We start from the raw sequence: 23,838 nt of genomic DNA on the forward strand, positions 1-23,838 counted from the left end.
TTTATACCTTGAACCGCTGAGAATTTCTTCCTACTATTGGATGATATGGTAACAATTTAAACAGAAAATTAAAATAAACCCCTGCAATTTGATAATGAATTTCAATCTATTTCAATAGCATTTTTGTTTATTAAGGACATGCTTAGGAGTGTTAAAATGTTTTATAAAAATAGATAAGACTAGGTTGCTATTTGTAATCTTTAAGATAATTTTTTTTTGTTGGCTTAAAATAGACCAACATTCTTCTCCACTTCATAAATTGTATAGGTGAAACAGCTGAGAAACCGTGCAGATGAAGATGCTCGTATGATCCACATGAGTATGCAGATGGGTAATGAGCCACCTATTTCCCTTCGGCGGGATCTGGAACATCTTATGCTTTTAGTAAGTCCTACTTTTTAATTATGTTTGTAAAAAGGGATTATTTGGGGGTTTTCCTGTTGAAAACTTCTGATACCTTAACAGTAAAACACATTATTTGAATAAGAAGATACTGTGTGGGGCATAACTTACCTATTTTTAATTGTCAGTGGAAATCTTCATATTTTTGGTTAAATTAGAAGTAGATATTTTCATTAACTAGTGATGTAGTTGAATTAATTTGCTGACCTGACTTCCCCCTGCTAATAAATATCAGTTTATTTTTGTTCAACATATAAATATTGCACCATTTGTTGCATTTCAAATACCGTGGTGCTACAGTTTAGATACCGGAATATCTTTTGACATATGATTGTGTATACATTGTGCAGTATTTTAAATGTAACTCCTCCCCCCCATGTTAACACAACTTTAAAATTGAAATTCCAAGTTTACAAATCTCAGAACTATGGTTCCCATCTAACAGTATTTGAGGCACTTTGTGCTTATGTAGTGTTTTGTGTTTCTGCATCATCCCAGCAAAATTCTATCTATTCACCTTGGGTGAATAAAATATCATCAATTTTTACATGATCATTAGTCATTATGGTAAAGGGTGAGTGTGTAGATTTTTTGCATCTGATATTGTAATTTTTCATAACAGTTTTGCAAGGCTGCTATATACATGGTGTTGAGATCTTAAATGCAAAAAGACCAAGTTACAGCTGATGTGGGAATTGTAACTAAATTTTCTGTGTTTCATTAGAGTAAAATTTCAACCATAATGTTGCCTCTATAGAAGGGTCTTTTTCCATTCTATTTCTTTGTTTGTTTTAAAAGAAATAAAGTTGGTCTTGTGTGTTTATTTCAATTTGTGATTGTTAAAGTTAGATAACATATTCAAATACTGTATGTGGGCAGTGTACATTTTTTCCATGGTTGTTAAGAAATAAATGTTATAATAAAACGAACTGGTGAAGTATACAAATTCCTCCTTAAATACAGTGTACCAGGCAAGTTTGAAATTTTAAATTCTAACCATTTTAAAGCTAGAGAAACATTAAAAATATTTTTTATCCACAAAAAGTATTAGGCAATTTTATAAATCATTAAAAAAGGGGCTTAGAATGAAAATGCCTTCTTAATTAGAACTTGTTATGGCTCTGGCACAAAGCTATAACACACCTATAAAATGAAGAACTTGAAACAGAAATTATTCTGAAGGAAATTTGACCAGTCAAAGAACAGTTAAAAGCTTTTAATCCCAACACTGGCTGATTTATTTTAAGCTAATTGTAGCACAAATACCCAAATGCTCATTTAAAGAAAATACCAGTGTGTTGATATCCAGGGTTTTATAGGCAACAGAGGGAGAATACCATTGAAATTTACAAATAAAAATTATTATTAAAAAATCTGGAAATTTCAGGGTTTTTTTAGCTATGGATTGTTCTCACATTACTGCATAGGAACTACCATTTTCAGGAAGAGACTATTTAAAAAATTATGTATTAACCATGAGATTATTTTTCTTCCTGTATTTCCAGGTTGTGCTGAAGTAGTGTTCATTGTTAAAATCTTGGCCTTTTTATTTGCAATGACATTTTTTCTCTCTAGAACCGTATTTTTTTGTCCCCCTACAGATTGCTGAGTTGTACAGGAAGGATCCCTTTAATCTAGAACTTGCTCTTGAGTATTGGTGTCCTTCAGAACCTCTCCAAAGCTCCACCATTATGGGATCTTATCTTGGAGTAGCCCATCAGCGACCTCCTCAGCGCCAGGTTAGCCAAATTCAACTTTTTTCCTCCAATGTTTTCAGTGGAAAAACTTTTTTTTCTTTCTTTCTTTTTTTTTTAAAATGTGTGTCATTTACCTTAGTGTCATGGTGTTAAAAGCTGCAGGCTGGAGCACCTATAGCTCCTGGAATCGAGAGGAGTAAAGATGGTTTTTGAGGAACTGGTAGAACCACTCTCATATGGTCTTAAGAACCTGTTATCCATTGCCAAGATATTAGTGCAGTGCTCCCACCGTTTGTTGTATGGGCACTATAGGCATGCTAGAAAGGGAACCTTTACCAGTTGTCCTTGGCTGTAGATTGTTCTCTGGGGTGTCGGTGGGTATTAATGGGAAAGAATCTAACCACTTTCAAAACTCTTGTTTACACAAGCAGCTACATTTTCTCAGTGAACTTGACTAATAATAATATTTTGCTCTTACGTTGTACCTTCTGTCTGATTATATCACAGTGTTCTATTGCTATTCCCAGAGGCAAAACTCTGTTAAGGTGCAGTTAAGGTCTCTTAAGGGTAGAAAACATTACAAGGATGTTGTAATTATCTAAAACCCAAGGATAGGGTTAAAACCTAACTAATCCTAGAATTAGGATTAAAACCAATCCAAATACGTTAAGATAAGAAATGCACAGTTAAGGCATCCAAACAACCTTAGCTGTGCCCTGTAGTAACCTAATTACCATGCAATTATTTAGAGATTATGGTCTCAGATTAGATTTATTTTTAAAGAAAGACATACTAGATTTTCTTCATAGTTTTCCCCTTTTGGCATCACTGCAGCTAATGTTATGAAAGAGTATTGCACCCTTATTGATTAACATGTGTTCCTTTGCAATATCCTGCATATTTTGTGTATCTCTTTTCTCTTCAAAATGTGGATATTTTCTGTTCAATGAAACAGAACAAGCAGTTCACAAGCGTATTTATTTTGGAGTTGAGGTGAGGGTTTTGTATTTTTTAAGTCCAAACCAGAATATACGTTATCATTTTGGTGTCTGTTGTCACCCCCAAAATACGGTTAGATTTCTTTTTAAACGTTTACCTTTTTCATTCCAGGTCGTCTTGTCAAAGTTTGTTAGACAAATGGGAGACCTACTTCCCTCCACAATATACATCCCATATTTGAAAATGCTTCGGGGATTGGCCAGTGGGCCCCAGTGTGCTCATTATTGCTTCAGTTTGCTGAAGGTCAATGGCAGCAGTCATGGTAAGAAAGGTGTTTGACAGTAGGCTCACCTCCCAACTCTTTTCCTAGACAAATTAGACAAGAATGCAGGTCTGGATGAGATTAATTGTAGTTTACTACTTAGTTAGCTACTATTAGTCTTACACCTTTAGTACAGAGGTAAAACTCATTTTCACTTTCAGTTGTGGTCTGCATAAAGATACTGGTTTATATATGTTAATTAAATATTTGAGTGTCCTGATTATGGGAGTGGCTGAATTCCTAATGTATTTAACAGAAAGCTATAAAACATTTTAAAATCAATGAGAGCTTCAATATATCACTTTTGCTCAGTACAGTATGTTGAAGAGACACTTATTAGCATAAAATAGCCAGGCTGTGGATTTCCAAATACATTTTTAAATGATGGCTAGCATTTCTGAGGTTGCTTTTAGAGGCATCCTGACAAAGTGCCATCATTTGTAACACAGGTAATATAAGTTTCTGTTTTGTTTTCATACTAGCTTGTCAGGGAAAAAATTACGAGACTAACATTGTCTTTACACATTCAGCATGACAAAGGTTCTGATTCGTAAACCCATACGATAGCATGATTAAAACAGTAAACCTATTTTACACCTGATTATCATATTAGTAATGTCATAGCTCTTCAAAAAGACCATAAGAGCACAAAGCTCACCAACACCAGGCTTTTATCATAAACTTTGTTTTCCTCTCTGGCCTACTTTGAATCTGAACTGAAAGTTGAGCTCACTGATCATCTCCAATTCTGGTGTGCCATTGCAGGGTATAAATGGTTAAGGAGAAGGGACGGGGAGGTGTTTTATGGATGCCAATAGGCACTTTTTTTTTCTCAACTCAGAATGTTTGGAAAACAACTCGCATGTTGTGGGCATTAACATAAATGATAAATAATAATAAAAGTGCACAACCTCTCGTACATAGTGAGAAGAATTTCTTATTAGTTCAGCTTCCAGAATACTGTGCTGAGTACAAGTTAGGGCAGTTTTTTAAAGTTTGATATCCTCTTTGCCACCTGTAAAAGAACAAAATTATTTTGTAATCCATTTGAACATTTTTCCTTTCCAGCTGAAAACATCCAAGGAACAGGTGGCAGCCCTGTCTCCTGGGAGCATTTCTTCCGCTCCTTGATGCTGTATCATGAGCACTTAAGGAAGGACTTGCCAAGTGCAGATAGTGTTCAATACCGTCACCTCCCCCTCCGAGGAATCACCCAGAAAGAACAGGATGGATTGATTTCCTTTTTACAGCTTACAACTACTATAGTGAAGTGGGTAGGTAATCCTTTTCTTTCTTGTGTCTCGCTGGTACGTTTCTGTATCTCTTGCAAGATGACATTTAAACTGACTTACAGATTTGAGTTTGCACGTAACTAACTAGTGGTGACCTATGCCACGTTTGCCCAAAATGGCACTCTGGGCAGAGTCAGCTAGCAGTTGCTGTGATTTGTTTTCTGGACTTCATAAGTGATAGCAGGAATGACTGGGTTGGACAAGCACGTGATAAAGCAAGAAGGGGCAGGGTCTGTTGTTGGTACTGCAAATTGCTGATTTTTAACTTTTCAAGACTCCCTTCCCTGTTGTGGAAGAGTTGTCTCTTTCTTTCACAGCTAAGACGAGTTTAAAAGAAATCAGGTCAGAGCTGAAGAACTCTGAGCATTTACATTTAATAATTTGAGAGGGGAAAAGCCAGAAGAAGTAAACTAAAATAAAAGAGAGAAAATGGCAGGGGAAACAAACTGCTAGTGAAACTTACCTCCAGGCTGGATTTAAATGGCTGCCAGACCTATAGCTGAAAAGGCATCTTGAGTTAAAGGGGTGGAAACTCCAAGCAATGGTTATGAAAATAATACATCAGTGCAGGCTCTACATAGGTGGTACAGCTTTAGTTCGGTTACTGAATACCCACATGAGGAGAGGGTAATTCTATATTAAGTATGCTTAGAATTATCTAGCTATACTAGAACTGTATGCCAGTTGAATAGCTTAGCAAGAGATCTCAGGTATGCTTTAACTAGCCCTACCCAGCTTTTAGATCTTAACAAGTTTAATTTCAACTTAGTGAATGTTAAGAATGTTAAAAATAGATAATACAGGCTTGTAATAGAAATAATGACAGAGCCCTTATCTGCTCTGGTGTGAAGGGGCTGTTGAGGTATAAGCACTTGATTTCTCTAGAGACAGTTGTGTGAGTGTGTTCCTGCTAGTATATGCTTGGGAGTTACAGAAGAGACTTGAGCTTCCAGCACATATGTGCACAATTCCTTTAGTACATGTTGAAAGAAGAAGAGGGTGAAATACTTGGTAATTGTATTCAATTATTTTAAAAATAAGCTTCTTAATCAATGTTTTTAATCAGTTAAAAGTGATGCTTTAAGTTGGAGCAGTCTTCCATTCTTCCCATCTCTAAGATGTGTTGGGCTAGAAAATGGCATCACCATTGCTTAGGGCTTGTCTACGCTACCCGCCAGATCGTCGGACTGTGATCGATCCAGTGGGGGTCATTTTATCGCATCTAGTATAGATGCAGTAAAGTGACTGCGGAGCTCTCTCCCATCAACTCCGGTACTCCAGCAGAACAAGGAGCGCAAGCGGAGTCAACGGGAGAGCATCAGCTGTCGTATCTTAGATGGACCCTTCTCGGTAGTCTAGACAAGCCCTGAGACTTTGAATCATTTGAATTAGGTGTTGCAAAACTCCAAGACCTTTCAAAGTGACAGTGTGTACTCCACCCTCCCCTCTTGTTTTGTGTATCATTCTGCAGAGTGAGAATGCTCGTTTGGCACTCTGTGAGCACCCCCAGTGGACTCCAGTGGTAGTCATTTTGGGACTCCTGCAATGTAGCATCCCTCCCATTTTGAAAGCCGAACTATTAGGGACTCTTACTGCCTTTGGAAAATCTCCTGAGATAGCTGCTTCACTCTGGCAATCACTGGAATATGCACAGGTATTTTAGGATTTTGTATACTGCTTAGAACTGTAGTAACTGAGTCCTGGCTGAATTGTAATATATTTTAACATTATATACTTAAATCTTAGCAGTAATATGACACACTTTTCCTAAATGCTCTTTTAATCATTTATTTCCATTGCTGATTATCAAATTCACATTGTTTCTTACTGTAGAAAAGGCCTGTGTACTGATAATAGTGGTGTATTCTTATTGCGCAAGGAAAGGGAATGGGGAGAAACCGGCCCTTTGAATCATAGAATCTCCCGCTTGGAAGGGACTTCAGGATGTCGCCTAGTCCAACCCCCTGCTCAAAGCAGGACCAGTCCACAACTCACATACCACGGGAGACATAAAGATCTGTGAATCCTGAAGTAGTGCTATTGTAAGAGATCACAAGATAGCGTTTGACCTCTCTAGATGGTTTAGGAGTGACCATCACTGCACTGGAAGGAGTTCTGTCCAGTGCTTGGCTGACATGAAGAAACGACGTGACGTAGCCCTTTGAGGGTTGGGGGGTAAAAGTGAATGTGGAGGATCTGTACAACTCTCAGAGATGGGCAGTCCATTTTTCTATCAGCAAATTAGAGATTTTTTTTTTTTTAAAAGCTGCTGTTCCCCCTGAAAGAAGTGGTTAGTAGGGAATACAGTAAGCATTTCTGGTACAATGTAAACATCAGCCATTTCTGTTAGTAGCTATGTAGAAACACATTTTTTCCCCCTTTCTGTTTAAGATATTACAGACTGTAAGAGCTCCAGGTCAAAGGCAAGCAACTGGCATTGAGGTAAGGGTTCTTCTCTTCTAGGAAGCCACTTTGATTTCTATACAGATGAGTGCAAGGGGGAAAATGTAGAGGTTGTGCCTGCTATTGAGTCTTGAAATAAAATCCCTCTTTGCTTTGCATCTGTTATTCCCAAACCTACTCATGGCTCCTAGAAGTCTGTTTTTATCTTGCTTTGTAAATCTAATGGAGTTCTTAAAATTTGTTTGGCCATGCCTAGCAGCTTTCTAATATGTATGGAATAGATGTCTTTGCCCTTCTTTCTTGTTATGTACACATTTTTCTAGAATTCCTAGACTGCTTATTGTTTCCTGTATTTCATTTTTTTTCTGCATTAGCAGTCAGTTTTAAGTCACGTAAAATCCATTGTGATTTAGCTAGAAAAAGGAATCATACTCATTTTTGCTTATCAGTATGGATTAGTGCATCAGACTTTTGTAGGTATTCTTGCTCTCATTTGTTTTCAGACTTTTCCTCCCTCCATCCCCCTTTAAACAAAACACATGTAAAGGTTACATTCTAATCAGACATGCAAAGTATATCATTATAGTTGGGCAGTAGTTCCATTATAGCTAAGGCTGAAACTTGTTTACTGTTTAACAGGTGGTTTAAGGGCAAGTCTACACTACCCGGCTACATCCACACAGCTGCACCGATGCATCGGTGCTGCTGTAGCCCTTCTGGTGTAGATGATTACTGTACCTCCGCGAGAGGCAGAACCTATGTCCACAGAAGAGTGTCTCCCGCCGACATAGTGCAGTGTGGCCACTGCTTTAATTTGATGTAACTTACATCACTCAGAGGGGTGTCTCCAAAAATACCACATCAAGTTTTTTTGCAGCTCTTAAGTTCTTATAACTTTTTTTGGACCTATCTGTTGTTCTTATTATAGTTCTCATCCTCCCATAACTGATCTCACCCACTCAGAATTGATTTTTAGCTTGTGTCTAACACTCATTTTTCTCTTGGGGAAAAACAATATTTAAAAAGTTGTTAAAGCTGGATCCACAGTGTGGATTGAGCCAAACTGGCAAGCGTGTCCCAGACCTGACGAAGAGCTTTGTGCAGCTTGACAGCTTTTCTCTCTCACCAAACGAATTTGGTTCAATAAACTATATTATTACCTCGTCCACCTTGTGTCTCTAAAGCCAGAGAAAGTAATTTGTGCATGTACAGCAGGACTGGGGCTCCGTTGCAAGACAAAGTGTAGACAGCCTGATGTTAGAGTAAGTGGGTGGCTCAAGGTGATGTGCCATGGCTATTCAGCCCAAGCAGTACCCACATACATCTAGTTTGAATCCTGCCCATGACAGCTTGCTGAGAATGTGTGTTGTACTCATTAGTTGCTCTGTCTGTATTCTGCAGAGGCTCCTTCTGGAAGTTTTGTCCCGATACAAAGCTTATGACTTAAGAACCAATATTTGAGTGTAGTCCCTACATGCATACTCATTTTACATTAGAAGTATTGCCAAGGAAATAGCTTAATTAAACAAAAGGAAGATGGAAGGCTAGTAAGCAGCAGCACTAGGATAATGTGATCATGCTGTATGCATCTCATTCCTGAGCAGTGAGACTGAGTGTGATCAAAGAAAAGGAAATAGCTGCAACTCCTATGTCAGCATGATCAAAGGGGATACTGAGCATCAGCAAATGCACTCGTAATAGAGAGCCCTATTCTCAGGGCTGGCATAAGGTCAGCATTGACTAATGTGGTGCCAGCATACTATCATCAGTCAAAAAGTAGCTTATGTTTATAAGCATAGAATAAACATAGAAAACAAATCTCAACTTTATGCAATAATTCATATGATCTACACAAACCAAAGATTCATGCCTATCAGTTTTATCTCTCAAAGTATTGTAATTTTGTGTGTAAAAAAACAAAAGGAGGTGGAGGGGAGTCTGAGGGAAATGTCAGACACTAGAAAAAAATTAGTCACTTGGCCCTTTTAAAAACAATCGCATCAAACAATATTTTTCGCCTCACATGTTGCTATAGAAAAATAAAGCAGTGAACAATTACAGTAAACTTTTAAGAATTATATTATGATGCAAAAAAGAGAGAGTTTGTAGACCTTTTTCACTCCAGTTAAAATGGAAATCTTGGTGCAGCCTTAACCATGGGTGACATTACCACCCCATATAACATTGCTGTGTTACATTAGCGCTAGGCGTAGAGATAGTGGTGCAGATTTGGAGTCATTTGATCAAGGGATCCCTCAGATGCTGCCTCCCTCCAATAAGTCTTATTTTAGTATTCAAATTTCTTTAAAACCAGAGGTGTAACAGGATTGTTTTGAATTGATATTCTACAGCACTGGGAGAGGGGAGCATACACCCATTGAGATGAAGGGGTCACTTCACATCTCTGAGTTCTTGTGTCAGGCTGCATTAGTTTCTGTGGGCTGATTTGACTCAGCTGAGCATTCAGGCCTGCTGTGCTGCCGAGGATAGTACAGAGTCCATTCCCGCTACATCAGGTCTTGAAGAAAAGTAAAAAGTATGAGGCTCCCCTCCATTGCTGCCTCCAGCTGGTAGATATGCTCCTCTGTTACCACCTTCATTCCTTCTCATGGCCTCTCCAACCCTATTGGAAGGATAGAGGGGTCAGGAGGAGGGCAGAGCCAGTAGAGAGTGGCAGTGAGGTGTTCCCAGCCTTGTGCCTTCCCACAGGCACCCCTCAATCATGCTCCCACACTACCACCACTTTCTCAAAAATCCAGGAAAATTCACTGCCCAAAAACTTTAATACAGAGTTAAGGTTGACTGGCGATGCCTTGTGTCCTCCCAGAACACTGAGTCGTTCCTCATGTCTGCTTATCAGCCCAGAATGATTCGTACTTACCATATATCCCCAATGGCCATTGCCACTTCCAGAGGGCGGAGTAGAGGTTGTAGGGTCGGGCAGTTGTGTACTGTAATTCTGTATTTGCTGGTTTTCAGAGGTTTAAGTACAGGTATATTTAACATCTTAGAATGGTATAAGGCATTGCCAGTCAATTTTAATTCTGTGTAAACAACCATTTTAAGACGTGAATGTACTATAAACTATTATCTGTCCTCTTTTCCAACATTGTTTTTAAAATCACCTAATGGCCAAGACACTTGAAAACTGGTGGCAGCTTAGAATATGTTTTAGGCTACAATCTTGAAATCTGATGCATGTAAGAGGACTTCTGTGCCTGTGCAGAGCCCCATAGAAGAGAATTGGATGTAGTGTTGGAGCCAGCACATGTGCATCACATTGTGGGTTTGGGCTTAACTTGTTTCTTTGCTTGTTTTTGTGGTGAGTAGTGGCGAAGGAAATGGTATTGCTATTAAAAAGAATGGTAGATAAAGCAACAGTTGAGCTTAATAAGAGTAAGAGCTATCACTACATTATTATGTTAATTGCTTTTCAAATAATGAAGTGTCAAAGTAGGATACTTCTTAAATTAAAAAAAAAAAAAAATTGGGCCCAATCCTACTTTCCCTGTGCACCCTGACTCCCACTGAAGTCAATGAGAATGAATTTCAGTCATTTCAGCCTTCAATCAACATTCCCTTCCCGTTTTTTGATTGTGTTTCAGCCTTATTATTTTGAATGTATTTTGATTTTAATTACAAATCTATTGAGGTGGAATCTTGTTGCTGTTGTCTGGTTCTTTAGTGTTATTTCTTAAGTTGAGGCCTTGATGGTTTTTTTTCCCCCCCTCCTCTTGGGAAGGTTGAACTGAATGAGGTTGAATCTCGGTGTGAGGAGTACCCTTTAACCCGTGCCTTCTGTCAGCTAATCAGCACGCTGGTGGAGAGTTCATTCCCTTCTAACTTGGGGGCAGGACTGCGCCCACCAGGCTTTGACCCCTATCTGCAGTTCCTCAGAGACACTGTGTTTCTCCGATTTCGCACCAGAGCTTACCGGATTGCTGCTGAAAAGGTAATTTTTAGTTGTGAAGATAGTTCTTTTGGGACTAAAGCACTTTAGTCCCTGGCCTTGGAAGAGCTGTGATGTGCAAGTTTGATGCAGCTGTGATGAGTCCATGGATTCTTTAAATCAAAGCTGTAGCCAAATGACATACTCCACTCCTGAGAAGCAGATTGCGGAGAGATTTACAGTATATATCTTCATTGTTCAAGAATCGCTTGGTTGTCCTTAAAGGGCTAGAAGCACTGAGCTTCTTGATACTAACACATTAAATCGACAAGATGTGATAGCCTTTCAACAGCCAGCAAGGAGATGCCGAAGTCTGCCAAAATGTGGAGCACAGAATGTAGACTGGAAAGAGCATTTTCAAACACCACTGTTTGCATTGTCAAAAGCAGGATAAAATTAGTAAACAGTCGGGGTGAGAGTTGTATTGAGTTTCCATACTCCTTTGGTAAAAGAACTCTATTTCTGAAGGTAAAGTGTCTCTAGCCACTTCTCTAGCCATGTGAGAAATACATGGAGTTAGCTATCTGCTGTTGTTACATTATGATATTTTATAAATTGCTTTGTTACCAGAATTTTACCAGTTTGGCTAATGATTGCTAAACCTAAGTAGCTTTCATAGACCTGAATAATTAGAACCTTCATCCATCAGTTAGAGTTCTTTCATCATGACCATGTCACAAGATTATTTAACCAAATAGTGTTAACATAGTATTTTAACTTCTTGAAGCATGGAATTTGAGTTCCTCAGTATGATTCTTTTTGATGAAAATGCATTTACATTGAAAGTGGAGTGACCCAGGCAGGCAAACAGTCAAGTTTACAAGCATATTCATTCTTTTATACATTTCAGAATAAGTTTGCATCTGGTTTTGAATATACGAAAAATACACTATCGTTATATTTGCAGATGTTCTTTTTAGTTCAAAAAAGCACACTGGTAGTATTTCAAATTCTCTGACTTAAGTAATTTCCTAGTGCTGTGGGATGCTAATTTTAAAAGTAGACACATTTTTCTTGAAGTCTTGCCCAATCCATTGTTGAATTGTTTCACTTTCCCTTCTAGTTATATTGTTCTGTCATCCTGGTTTTGTGAATATTAATAATATCCTGTGTGGTGTGTTGTTTTGTGGTTGTCCACAGTGGGAGGTAGCTGAGGTGGTTCTGGAGGTTTTTTACAAGCTGCTGAGAGACTACGAACCTCAACTTGAAGACTTTGCGGACCAATATGTGGAGTTACAAGGTTAATTTGTTCATTTATGTACTGTAAAACAAGATTATTACTTTCACTCTACTTCCATACCTCTGTATTGTGATCTTATCACATTTTACAAGCAAGCTGAGTCCATGCTTAGATAGGAAATATCCAAGAAACTCTAAAGTGCTGCTGACTCAGTAGGCTGCACTCTTTTCTGAATCAATAATGAATCAATGCCCCAGCATGGAACTGGGGGGCAATGTGCTTCTGGAGGTGATGTCTTTAAGATGAGATATAAAACTGACATCCTGCACATTTGTGGTCATTAAAGATCCCATAACACACTCAGAAGATTAGGAGCATCATGGCCAAAATCGAATTAGGAAGTTACATTTTGTCGACCAGAACTTGTCCTGCAATTTCATTTAGATATTGTAGTATGAATATTCTATACTGTTAAACAGCTGCTTCCTTACACTCTGGATGGTGGTGAAGTAATTTTTTGTGTATGTATAATTTGTGAAGCACTTTGCATTCCTTCAGAAAAAATAATATATAGTATTATAGTAAAAATATAAGATGTTGGAGCACCTTTTTGTTGTGTATTTTCTACTCCCTTGCCCCCGCATACCACAGCAGAAAACATCCTGCCATAAGGCAATAAATCGCTAGTTACCAGGACCCAAGGAGGCAAGTGAACTGTCTATCAAAATTGGTAGAAAAGCACGACCCACTCACTCACTCATTCTTTTCCTCCTTGCGTACTAGCATCCAGATTCCTTTAGTTTGAGTCTTTGTGTTTTCTTCTTGCTCTTTTTCTATAGAAGGTAGAAGAAAAGAATGCAGAAAGAAATGAGACAGGCAGAAAGGCAGTAGGGAAAAGAACATGCTTCTTAGTTGTAGAAGGAAGAGGGCATCAGGGCAAAGCTTACCCTGTGGATCAAAAGCTCTAAACCAGCTTTACAGGACTCAGTTCTTGCCCTTTGCTGATTCTAATTAGTAGATGCTGTTTCCTTTGTATTGCAGACTTGCTATGGCATGTTCCTGTCCTTTTGTGAGAGATGATCTTTTCTTCTAGTCCAACTGCTTGCTCTCACAGGTGGGGTGTGGGCCTGACTGAAAATAGGTGCTTATAGTCCTTAAAGTAGCCATATATTTGAAAAGATGGGAGTTGGTGGAAATGCCAACCTTGAACTTATGGGTCTAGGCTTTAAACCTTATATCTTGTCTCCATGACATGGCAACCAGATTGGGGAAATGGTAATTGGTTCACCTTTTAGGACTGGATCTCAATTTATTAATTACTGGCTATATGGGGAGACATCAGTCATTTGCCTACTGTCTTCTGTGGTTTACCAATAACCATTTGGCAGCTGGTTTGTGGGGAACCTCTCTGTCTCAGGACATAGGCACTGCTACTTTATGAGAAGAAAGCATTATATTTGTTGTGACTTTGCATTAGATTTTCTAGTAACTATAATTATCTCATTAAAAGCAGCATTTGACAATTTATTTTAACTTTGAGATTTTAAATATCTTATTCTTGGGCCTGAATTTCTGTTTCTATGGCTTATATCTAAATCTCCATTGTAATCACACAGCCAGTTAAGGATGCTTACTTGATGTGTTCTGTAGCCAATTTTCTATTGATGTTACTGAACAGTGAAGGTTATCTAGTTTAGAAATGATTCATTCTAGGATGTTAAAATTAGTACTTCCTGAACTCAATTTTAATGAGGGATACTACTCTTCTGAGGCCAAGAAAGAAGGCAATTGCTGCATTATAGTGAGTTTGAGGCTAAAGTTGAGTTTATTCATCTTAGTTTTGTACTGCACATTTTTTAATGTGAGGTTTCCTCTTAAAGTTTTTCACTAAGTGATGCTTGTTAATTTGCTACAGGCTCAAAGAACCTTTAGAAACAGTGCGTAGGTGGAGAGACAGGCAGAAATATGTCTTTCTAGTAAGTTTGGCACAGACTGGAAGGCCTCTAGATCACACAGTGAAAAGGATCCTCTCAGCTCCAGTGTTTGTGTCCTACATCATCTTCCTTTGTCTTTTTTAGGGGGATAAGTAAACTGGGAGTGTTAATATAGACTTTTTCTTATTTACAACGTTTTTTCTTTTGCCAGTTGATTTTGTTTTCTGATGACCTTTGAGTATCATACCAACAATAGTTTTCTTCTACGCTCTAGTTCATTGCAGCAGATATTTATAATACGTATATTAAACATTTCATGCATCATCTTTTTTCCTCACACAAGGTCTTCAAAGGAATCTAAAGTAATGCAAATTTGTTTCTGTGATCTAAAAACATCCTGAAGAACCCAGAGTAGGTGATTCTGAAGAGATTGTGGCTGGGGCATCCTTTACTGACTTAAATGTAAAGGTTGGATGTTTCCAGGAAGAGTACACCTGGTGAAAGCTAAAATTCTGCTTTTAGATTTCGAGGTCTGTCTTATGGCAATCGCCCACCGCTGTTCTTTCCTAGCTTTTATGAGCTGCTATCTGCTTAAGTGGCTTTTGGGTGGAAAGTGCTCCAAAGAATTTTCCTGTGATATATCACATTGATTGCTACAGTAGCTATTGTTGAGATGTTTTCTGGTATGGAATGGAGTAAGAGGATGCCTCTGACAAACAGAATGACTAGTAAGTAATTTCCCCCATTTTCTTTTTCTTTTTTAGGAGAAGAAATAATAGCACATAAACCACCTGGATTCAGTCTGATGTATCATTTATTGAATGAGTCACCAATGTTGGAACTGTCCCTTAGTCTGCTGGAAGAAGGGGTTAAACAGCTTGATACGTATGCCCCCTTTCCTGGTATGTGCCATTAGTTTATTTTTAAAATATTAATGAAGAGTTTACCAACAGCGATGTGACACTGGTATTTCTATATATCTTCTGTTTCTCAAATATATAAAGTTATGTTCTGAGGGAAGTTAACTGAAAAAAAAGTTATCGGATCTCAAGGTACTTTTCTGAAAGAGTACTTTGATGAGCTGTTCAAATATTACCTTTTTGTAGAGGCTCCAGGAATTGTGGCTTGCTTTGTAACTATTGTATGTGTTTGCTTTTTTGCATATGTACTATAGGGAAGATGCATTTGGAGAAAGCAGTGCAATATTGCCTTGCACTTCTTAATCTGACCCTACAGAAGGAGAACCTCTTTATGGACCTCTTACGTGAGAGCCACCTTTCCCTAATTGTCACACCTCTGGAACAGCTGCTGCAAGGAATCAACCCCCGCACTAAAAAGGCAGACAATGTGGTAAACATTGCCAGGTAGGCACAAATTACTTTGGGGGGCAGGCACTTTGGCTGTGTTGGAAAGTGAAGAGAGGCCATTGTGGCTGTAATTCTTCAGTTGCATCCACACAGTAGACCCTTCTGCTTGCTCAGAGCCTCGCTGAACAGTGAATTCTGCACAGCTTGAAGGGTCCACCTGCATACATTTGATTGCAAAAGTGGGGCAATTCCTCTGTTCTGAGGAATTCTTCTGAGTTACTCATACTTTTTGTGAAATTCCGAACTTTTAAATTCATTGCTTACCTGTGTATAACCTTCATTTCTCCAACCTGGACTTTTTCACGATAGCCATAGATTCGGCCAGTAAAAGTTCCTTTGACCTAATCTGCCACCCTAGCCTTTTGCAGCACTGCTCATTAATTATTCCCATTAAAGGGATACTATTAACTTGATTTTCAAACGGAGAGCAATACAGTTTCAAGTACCACACTTGCCATTGAGTCTCTCTGCCAATGTTTGTGGTTTACACTGGCATTTTACTATAGGCAGGCCAATACAAACAACTGGAAAACTGACTACAGAGGAGAAACAATGAAATCATTACACACACAGCCCTGTAAAAACAAAGTGTGTAGTTTTTTCTCTAATCCTCTTGTTATCGTAATCTCAGATGTTACGTATAGCAATAGTAAGTATACAGTTTTCAGATAAATGTCTTTCAGACCATTGCTCTTTGTCCACCTATTTCCTAAGGGTGTATCCAAATGCCTTCTTTCATTTATATTGACCCCTTTAAGGTGGATATAGAGTAAAGGAAACAGCAGAAAAATTTCTGGGAGTAATCTCTCTCCTGGTCAATCTTTATTACTGGTGTGGAGAGTGTTTAGCTGCTGTGTACCTTTTGTAGACAAAATTCTCAATCTATAATTTAAAAAGTTTGCTATATATACAGGATTATTCAGATTTTATTTTAAATTGTTTCAGTTTACAAATGCTCTTTTTTCCTCTGGGTAATATTCTCTGGGAACTCTGGAGTGACCAACAATTTAATTACATTATTCTTGCAATTTTTTAAAGGTATCTTTATCATGGCAACAGCAATCCTGAACTGGCTTTTGAAAGTGCCAAGATCCTTTGTTGCATTTCTTGTAACTCCAACATTCAGATAAAGCTAGTAGGAGATTTCACACATGATCAGGTAACCACCATTCTGTTTGAATTTGGGGAAAGAAAGTAGTGATGGAAAAACAATACTTTTACTACTTAATAAAAACAAACCTAGATTATATGTGATAAGGCTACATAGTGCCTTGTCTGTACAAAAGAACAGATTATTTTTCCATAGCACAGGGGTTCTCAAACTGGGGGTCAGGATCTTTCAGGGGGTCGCAAGGTTATTATATCGGGGGGGGGGGTTCGCAAGCTGTCAGCCTCCACCCCAAACTCCACTTTGCCTCCAGCATTTATAATGGTGTTAAATATGTTAAAACGTGTGTTTAATTTATAAAGGGAGTCCCACTGAAAGGCTTGCTATGTGAAAGGGGTCACCAGTACAAAAGTTTGAGAACCACTGCCATAGCACCATAAAGATTGGTTACTTATTCATGGCATTACGTTTTTAATAGAACCTTTCCCACGATAAGGAGTGGACAGTTTTGTATGACATACTAACCCTTTTCTTTGGTGAGACTGTCCTCCCTAGGGGAGGTTAATGTAACGTATTTTTAAGACGTTAGAGTTTAAAATATTATTTATCATGTGGCTTAACAGTTGATGTATGCTTAGAACAAGTAAGACCCCAATAATGAATGCTCACTAGTATGATCACATTTTTGTCAATGAAATAAACTATAAAACTTCATTTTTTAAAATCATCTTGTAGTTAAATCAGTGTTTTATCTTCATCAAAATTCTCTGTGTTTTTCATTCCCAACCTTCCATTTCTGAATCCAGAGTATAAGTCAGAAGCTGATGGCTGGGTTTGTGGAGTGTTTGGACAATGAAGATGCAGAGGAATTAATTAATCCGGAAGATGGTATGTGACTGGTCACATTTTATTTACATGATTATCTTTTGTGTAGATTTCAAATTGCATGTATTTCCTTAGCATGCTTTCAGCAAGTACAGCTTTCAAATTACTGAGCAAGTAAACCCTGAAACCGTTATGGTTTTGGCATCTCAATTACACAGAGGGCCCCATAGTTGGATGAAGGGTATTCCTCACTTATTTTAAATTAGGACAATATTGTAAGAACAGCCTATTCAAAATTGAACCAGTTCTTAAGAGAAAATATTATAAATTGCTCTGGACAAATTGTGTAGGATTATATTCAATAGTTATTTGGAATTAATTCCTGGAAATTTCTAGAGTGATCCTGAGTTTTACTTATAGCTTTCTTTTATTTGGTTTGTATGTTGTGGCGAGGGAGGGCCATGCAGTACTTACATTATCTTCGTTTCAGTTTTCATCTGACCTTTTTTCACTTTCTAATAAGATCTGGAATCTGAAAAAAAGCAGTCTCGGATCCACCATGAAACAAAAATCCACATCCTGAACCTTCTCATCACCTCTCTGGAGTGCAGTCCACCCAACCTGGCCCTGTATTTTTTGGGGTATGAACTGAAGAAACCTGTCAGCACCACAAATCTGCAAGATCCAGGTATGTGGATGAAAAGGGGATCTAGCATTTATCTAGCTTTTGTATCAATGTTGAGACCATATATTGGAAAGCTCAGTGGAAGAAATCCTGATTCCTCGTTCATGACATCAAAGGGAATGGCCTTAACCTTAAAGAATTGGATTTTAAAAGTATACTGATACTCAAATATGGAGTGTAAGCTACCACAGGACACATTCTTTTACACAGTAAGGAGAACCTGGAGATATACAGATGCTAGCCTGGTTTGAACCAGTTTTATCACATAGGAGTTGACCTTTCTTTCCTCAAGGTAATCCGTGGAAGAAGAAAGTGAATTTTTGCCTTGTAAGATGTATAAAGAAGGCCTGTAAAGTGTGTGTGTGCATGGGTGGATTTTCTTTTGTTAGAAACCTTTTAGAAATGTCAGGAATAGCGAGTCTCTAAAAAAAAAATAAATTAATTGCGATTAATCACACTGTTAAACAATAGAATACCAATTGAAATTTATTAAATATTTTTGGATGTTTTCTACAGTTTCAAATATATTTATTTCAATTACAACACAGAATACAAAGTGTACAGTGCTCACTTTATATTTATTTTGATTACAAATATTTGCACTGTAAAAACCCAAAGAAATAGTATTTTTCAATTCACCTCACCCAAGTAGTGCAATCTCTTTATCATGAAAGTTGAACTTACAAATGTAGAATTATGTACAAAAAAATAACTGCATTCAAAAATAAAACAACGTAAAATTCAGAGCCTACAAGTCCACTCAATCCTACTTCAGCCAATCACTCAGACAAAAAGGTTTGGTTAAAATTTGTGGAAGATAATGCTGCCCGCTTCTTGTTTATAATGTCACCTGAACATGAGAACAGGCGTTCAAATGGCACTTTTGTAGCTAGCGTTGCAAGGTACACCAGACCTTTGCTAGAACGCTCGTGTATATAGCACAAATTAGCATATAACAGGGTTGCGGCCATTGATCCCAAATTTAATTAGTTTAATTGCAATTCATTTTAACGCGGTCCCCACTATAACGCAGTCCCCGTGTTAACGTGGTACCACGCATGGATCCCAAATCCCACGTTCTAGTGAGGGTCTGGTGTATTTACATGTCAGATATGCTAAACATTCGTATGCCCCTTCATTCTTCTTCCACCATTCCAGAGGACATGCTTCCATGCTGATGATGCTTGTTAAAAAAACAATGCGTTAATTACATTTGTGACTGAACACCTTGGGGGAGAATTGTATGTCTCCTGTTCTGTTTTACCTGCATTCTGCCATATAGTTAATCTCATAGCAGTCTCGGATGATGACCCAGCACATGTTTGTTTTAAGAACACTTTCACAGCACTTTCACTTTGACAAAATGCAAAGAAGGTACCAATGTGAGATTTCTAAAAATAGCTATAGCACTCGACCCAAGGTTTAAGAATCTGAAGTGCCAGTCAAAATCTGAGGGGTGAGGTGTGGAGAATGCTTTCAGAAGACTTAAAAGAGCAACACTCAGATACAGCAAGTACAGAACCCAAACCACCAAAAAAGAAAATCAACAACTGCTGGTGGCATCTGACTCAGATGATGAAAATGAACATGCGTTGGTCCAGTCTGATCTGGATTGTTGTTGAGCAGAACCCGTCATCAGCTTCGACATATGTCCTCTGCAATGGTGGTTGTAGCATGAAGGAACACATGAATCTTTAACGCATCTGGCACGTAAATATCTTGTGGTGCCGGCTACAACAGTGCCATGTGAATGCCTGTTTTCACTTTCAGGTGACATTATAAACAAGAAACGGGCAGCATTATCTCCTTCAAATTGTAACCGAACTTGTTTGTCTGAGCAATTGGCTGAAGTAGGACTGAGTGGACTTGAAGGGTCTAAAATTTTACATTGTTTTATTTTTGAATGCAGTTTTTTGTACATAATTCTACATTTGCAAGTTCAACTTTCATGATAAAGAGATTGCACTATAGTACTTGTAATAGGTTAATTGAAAAATACGATTTCATTTGTTTTTTTTACAGTGCAAATACTTGTAACCAAAAATAAATATAAACTGAGCACTGTACACTTTGTCTTCTGTGTTGTAATTGAAATCAATATATTTGAAAAATGTAGAAAACATCCAAAAATATTTAAATAAATGGTATTCTTATTGTTTAACAGTGCGATTTAATCACACGATTAATTGCAATGTGATTTTTTTAATCACTTGATAGCCCTTGTTGTGAGGTATATTTATGAAATAGACTTTTTCTTCTACGTCTTGTATAGATTGTTTTAGATAAATAGGTGTTAATGAAAACAACTAAAAACCTGTTTGGAGTTATCTGCAATAGGAGAATGCCTATCAAATTGAAAAGTAAGATCTACACAATCGTAATTAAGCCTGTACTTTTGTATGGCACTGAATGCTGGGCAAAGAGGAAGACGTAGGAGCAGATCTTGAATACAGCGGAAAATGAAAATGTTGAGATAAATGATTAGAGTTACAAGGAAGGACTATGTTCAGAACAAAAGCATTAGGGAAGTGTGGTGGTACTAATTATAGAAAGGTTGAGGGAATTCAGGTTGAGGGCATGTGAAAAAAGAAGATCAGAAGAATATATAGGAAACAGAGTTTTACCCTCCGCTTGTAAATTTAAGAGAAGTGTTGGAAGATCCAAAACTGGATAGATAGGTAGATAGATATCATACAAAAGTATTTGATTAGCTGCAGAGTTTCCAAGGAACAGCTTTAAGACAGACTGGGATGAAGAAAGACTTGAAGAGCCAACCCCATATAGATGGGACAAAGCCTTGAAGAAACAAATATAAAACCTGTTTTAAATACTCTGAACAAAACCAAATACACCTCCCAATCAGCTTGCAATTGCTTGATGTTGGATATAATCCCAGCAAATTTCCAGTTGTCCATAACCTTCCAGGAAGAGTGGGGTGGATGGAACCTGAATTTGTAATGTGAAAAAAATAATATATTTATGCACCAAAAAGAGACATAAGGAAATGAGTCCTTTTTTCCCACTTGCAGGTCACTTTTACTGGCGGACAGTGGGTTTGGCAGTTTCAAAATACAGTAGACTCTCATTAGTAGCAACATAACGGTGCACTTTTGCTATGTTGCTCCTAAGTGGCTGTTATGTGGAGCATTGACAATTCATATGGGGAAAGCGTTCCCAGCGGAAATGTTGCTCACATGCGGTGGTGGCACTTACAAGGTGTTGCTGCAAACAAGCATCTACTGTATAATAGCTTAACAATGGCCAGTTATGTAAACTACTTGATCTTATCCACAGGTGGCCTTACCAGGAAAGCTAGAGGCACTTAATATAGTCATCTTGAATGTCTCCATTCTGACCTAGGTGCAAAGTAGTTTTACATCATTATGACATTAAGTAGATCTTCAATTTATTATGACACTCCACAAGTATTTATATGTTTGACTTTCTAAAACTCATTTAGCATTGAAAACAGGTATGGAGATTTCAGTCCAGGTGAACATTATGTTTTTGGTTTAACGGTTTAAGTAAATTGTGTTGAATCTGACTCTAGCATGGAAAAAAAAAATTCTGTTCTTCTGATGAATGGAGATATTTAAAGAATGATTTTCAAGAGAATACCTTGAATATATTTAGGATCTTTTGGTTTGTTTTATTTCAGTTCTTTCTGGTAGGAAGTGATAGATGTGCATATCTGTGTGCAGCAGTTAAACAAAACATTTCACATTGGGATGCTTATGATGCTTTGCTCTCATGGCTTACGTTGCCATCTCAAATCCTTAATTTCTTATATCTCACTATAGACTGTTTATTATTATTTAGATACTATTAATCATTTTACAAGTTGGGTGATTATCATGCCATAGATTAACAAATATGATTAGTGATGTTTCCTCCCCATCCTACTCTTCAACCAGATTCTGAAACTACAGGCATGGAACTTGCTCTTTTTATCATTTGAAGGAGATAGTGATTGAAAAAAGAATGAAAAGAAAGGGCTCCATTTTCACATTGAATCATTTTTTCTTGGTTGGTGTGCAAGTTTAACCATGTAAATTTCACGATATAATCAATAGAAGACAAGAGTATTCAACTCTCCTTTCAATGGAATATTGACCAATAATTCAAAGCTTGGTAGAGAGCAGGAATCCCAAATTCTTACGCAATTTATCAAGAATATTAAAAACTTGTTGAATTCACAGTTTTTTAATAGCATTGAAGGAAAATGGTCTTAAATAAACTGTTTGACATATATGGGACTATTTGTTCTCTCTTTACTAATGCAAAAAAAGAGTCTGTCAAACATTTTCTTATGAATTTTAATAAGGTGCAATTCCCACTTCAGTTTATATTACCATACTGAAATCTCTGCCGGATTTTGTAATGCTGATACATGGAACTGTGTGTGCAATGCATGGTCTGTGTGAGGGTGAATATGTAAGCTATGCATGTTAATGATATTTATGAAAGTCAACCAATGCTAAAAAAAAATAATTAATCTTCTATTTTAAGGTGTCTTGGGTTGCCCCAGAACTTGCCTTCATGCTATCTTGAATATACTGGAGAAAGGGACTGAAACAAGGACGGGCCCTACAGCAGTGCAAGAATCTCCCCATCTTGCAGAACTGTGTTATCAGGTATTTTATACAGAATATTTTGTGTTGGCAGAAGCTGAAACAGGGTTTGCCACTTCTTGGTTAGTAATGAGCACAGAGGTGGTTGTGATTTGATACAGTTTTTGTTTCAAAATGTTTATGCTAGATTTTTTTACGTACTAAAACTTTTACTCCTTCTACCCATCAGTATGTAAAAATGGATTACTGCACATTTACAATATAAAAAATCTGCAGTCACGTCAAAGTTAGTAAATGGATACTCTTTATAAAGCAACCTTTGATTTGTGTTTCTCCTACTAGTGTGTGGCTGGTTAATTAAACAAGGAGTGTGTTACTCTGTTTTTGCACCATCAATTGTTTGCCTAGAGAATAAAAATTAAGACTAATCCTTACTTGTAAAGTGTGTGGAGCGTCTCCCCTTAACTTTGCAGCAATGACAAATAATTGTACTCTAAATGGACATAATTTAATTAGGCATGTATGCATCATTGATGAGCTAGGTGCCTTGCATATAAAATCAAATCAGATAAAAAATATAAATAAGTCAACATGTCATGCTAAAAGCCTTTCGAAATAAAAATGACTTCAAATGGAATTCATTCAAATTGGTTCTAAAGTCAGGAAGGAAGACATGTCACAGAAGGAAAGAGACATGGGATATAGTTCCTTCCTTTGGTGGATCCAAGAATTGAGAAGCCTCCATACCTTCCCAGCTAAGAGAACAGGATGGTGCTTATATGGTGCCACAGCATGTATGAACAGAAGCTAATTATCTACCTGTTCATCTAGTCCTTCAATGGTGTGACAATCTGGTGTTTGCTATAAGTGATTTATTCAGCCTTGGAGTAGACCAATGGGATGTTTGTTTTAAACACAGACACAGTATTAGTTAAGTCATGCCTTTTATTTTTCTTTTGACTTGGTGTCTTTTAAATTTGGAACAGAAATTAAACTCTTACTTTTGTTCCGTTATCAGGTGATCTATCAGTTGTGTGCATGCTCAGATACATCAGGTCCAACTATGAGATATTTGAGGACCAGCCAGGATTTCTTATTCTCTCAGTTGCAGCATTTGCCATTTTCTATCAAAGGTAAAACTTTTTTTTGTATTTAGAAGAAAAA

At 37.6% G+C, this 23,838-nt stretch overlaps 1 protein-coding gene across 1 annotated transcript in view; it reads left to right on the top strand.

The window, feature by feature from the left end:
* The window catches only part of NUP205 (nucleoporin 205), a 76,091-nt gene that overhangs the window by 23,429 nt on the left and 28,824 nt on the right, over positions 1–23,838 (top strand). The window contains exons 9-23 of the mRNA XM_084646245.1: positions 268–384; positions 2,004–2,141; positions 3,210–3,360; positions 4,429–4,634; positions 6,124–6,306; positions 7,044–7,094; positions 10,798–11,007; positions 12,145–12,244; positions 14,883–15,020; positions 15,293–15,482; positions 16,524–16,644; positions 17,400–17,481; positions 17,942–18,106; positions 22,613–22,737; positions 23,693–23,807. Of these exons, the coding sequence (XP_084502371.1) occupies positions 268–384; positions 2,004–2,141; positions 3,210–3,360; positions 4,429–4,634; positions 6,124–6,306; positions 7,044–7,094; positions 10,798–11,007; positions 12,145–12,244; positions 14,883–15,020; positions 15,293–15,482; positions 16,524–16,644; positions 17,400–17,481; positions 17,942–18,106; positions 22,613–22,737; positions 23,693–23,807 (2,092 nt within the window). The remainder of the gene's footprint in view (positions 1–267; positions 385–2,003; positions 2,142–3,209; positions 3,361–4,428; positions 4,635–6,123; positions 6,307–7,043; positions 7,095–10,797; positions 11,008–12,144; positions 12,245–14,882; positions 15,021–15,292; positions 15,483–16,523; positions 16,645–17,399; positions 17,482–17,941; positions 18,107–22,612; positions 22,738–23,692; positions 23,808–23,838) is intronic.

This window comes from Lepidochelys olivacea (genome assembly GCF_965140295.1).
Source record: "Lepidochelys olivacea isolate rLepOli2 genome assembly, chromosome: 1".
Lineage (NCBI taxonomy): Eukaryota > Metazoa > Chordata > Testudines > Cheloniidae > Lepidochelys > Lepidochelys olivacea.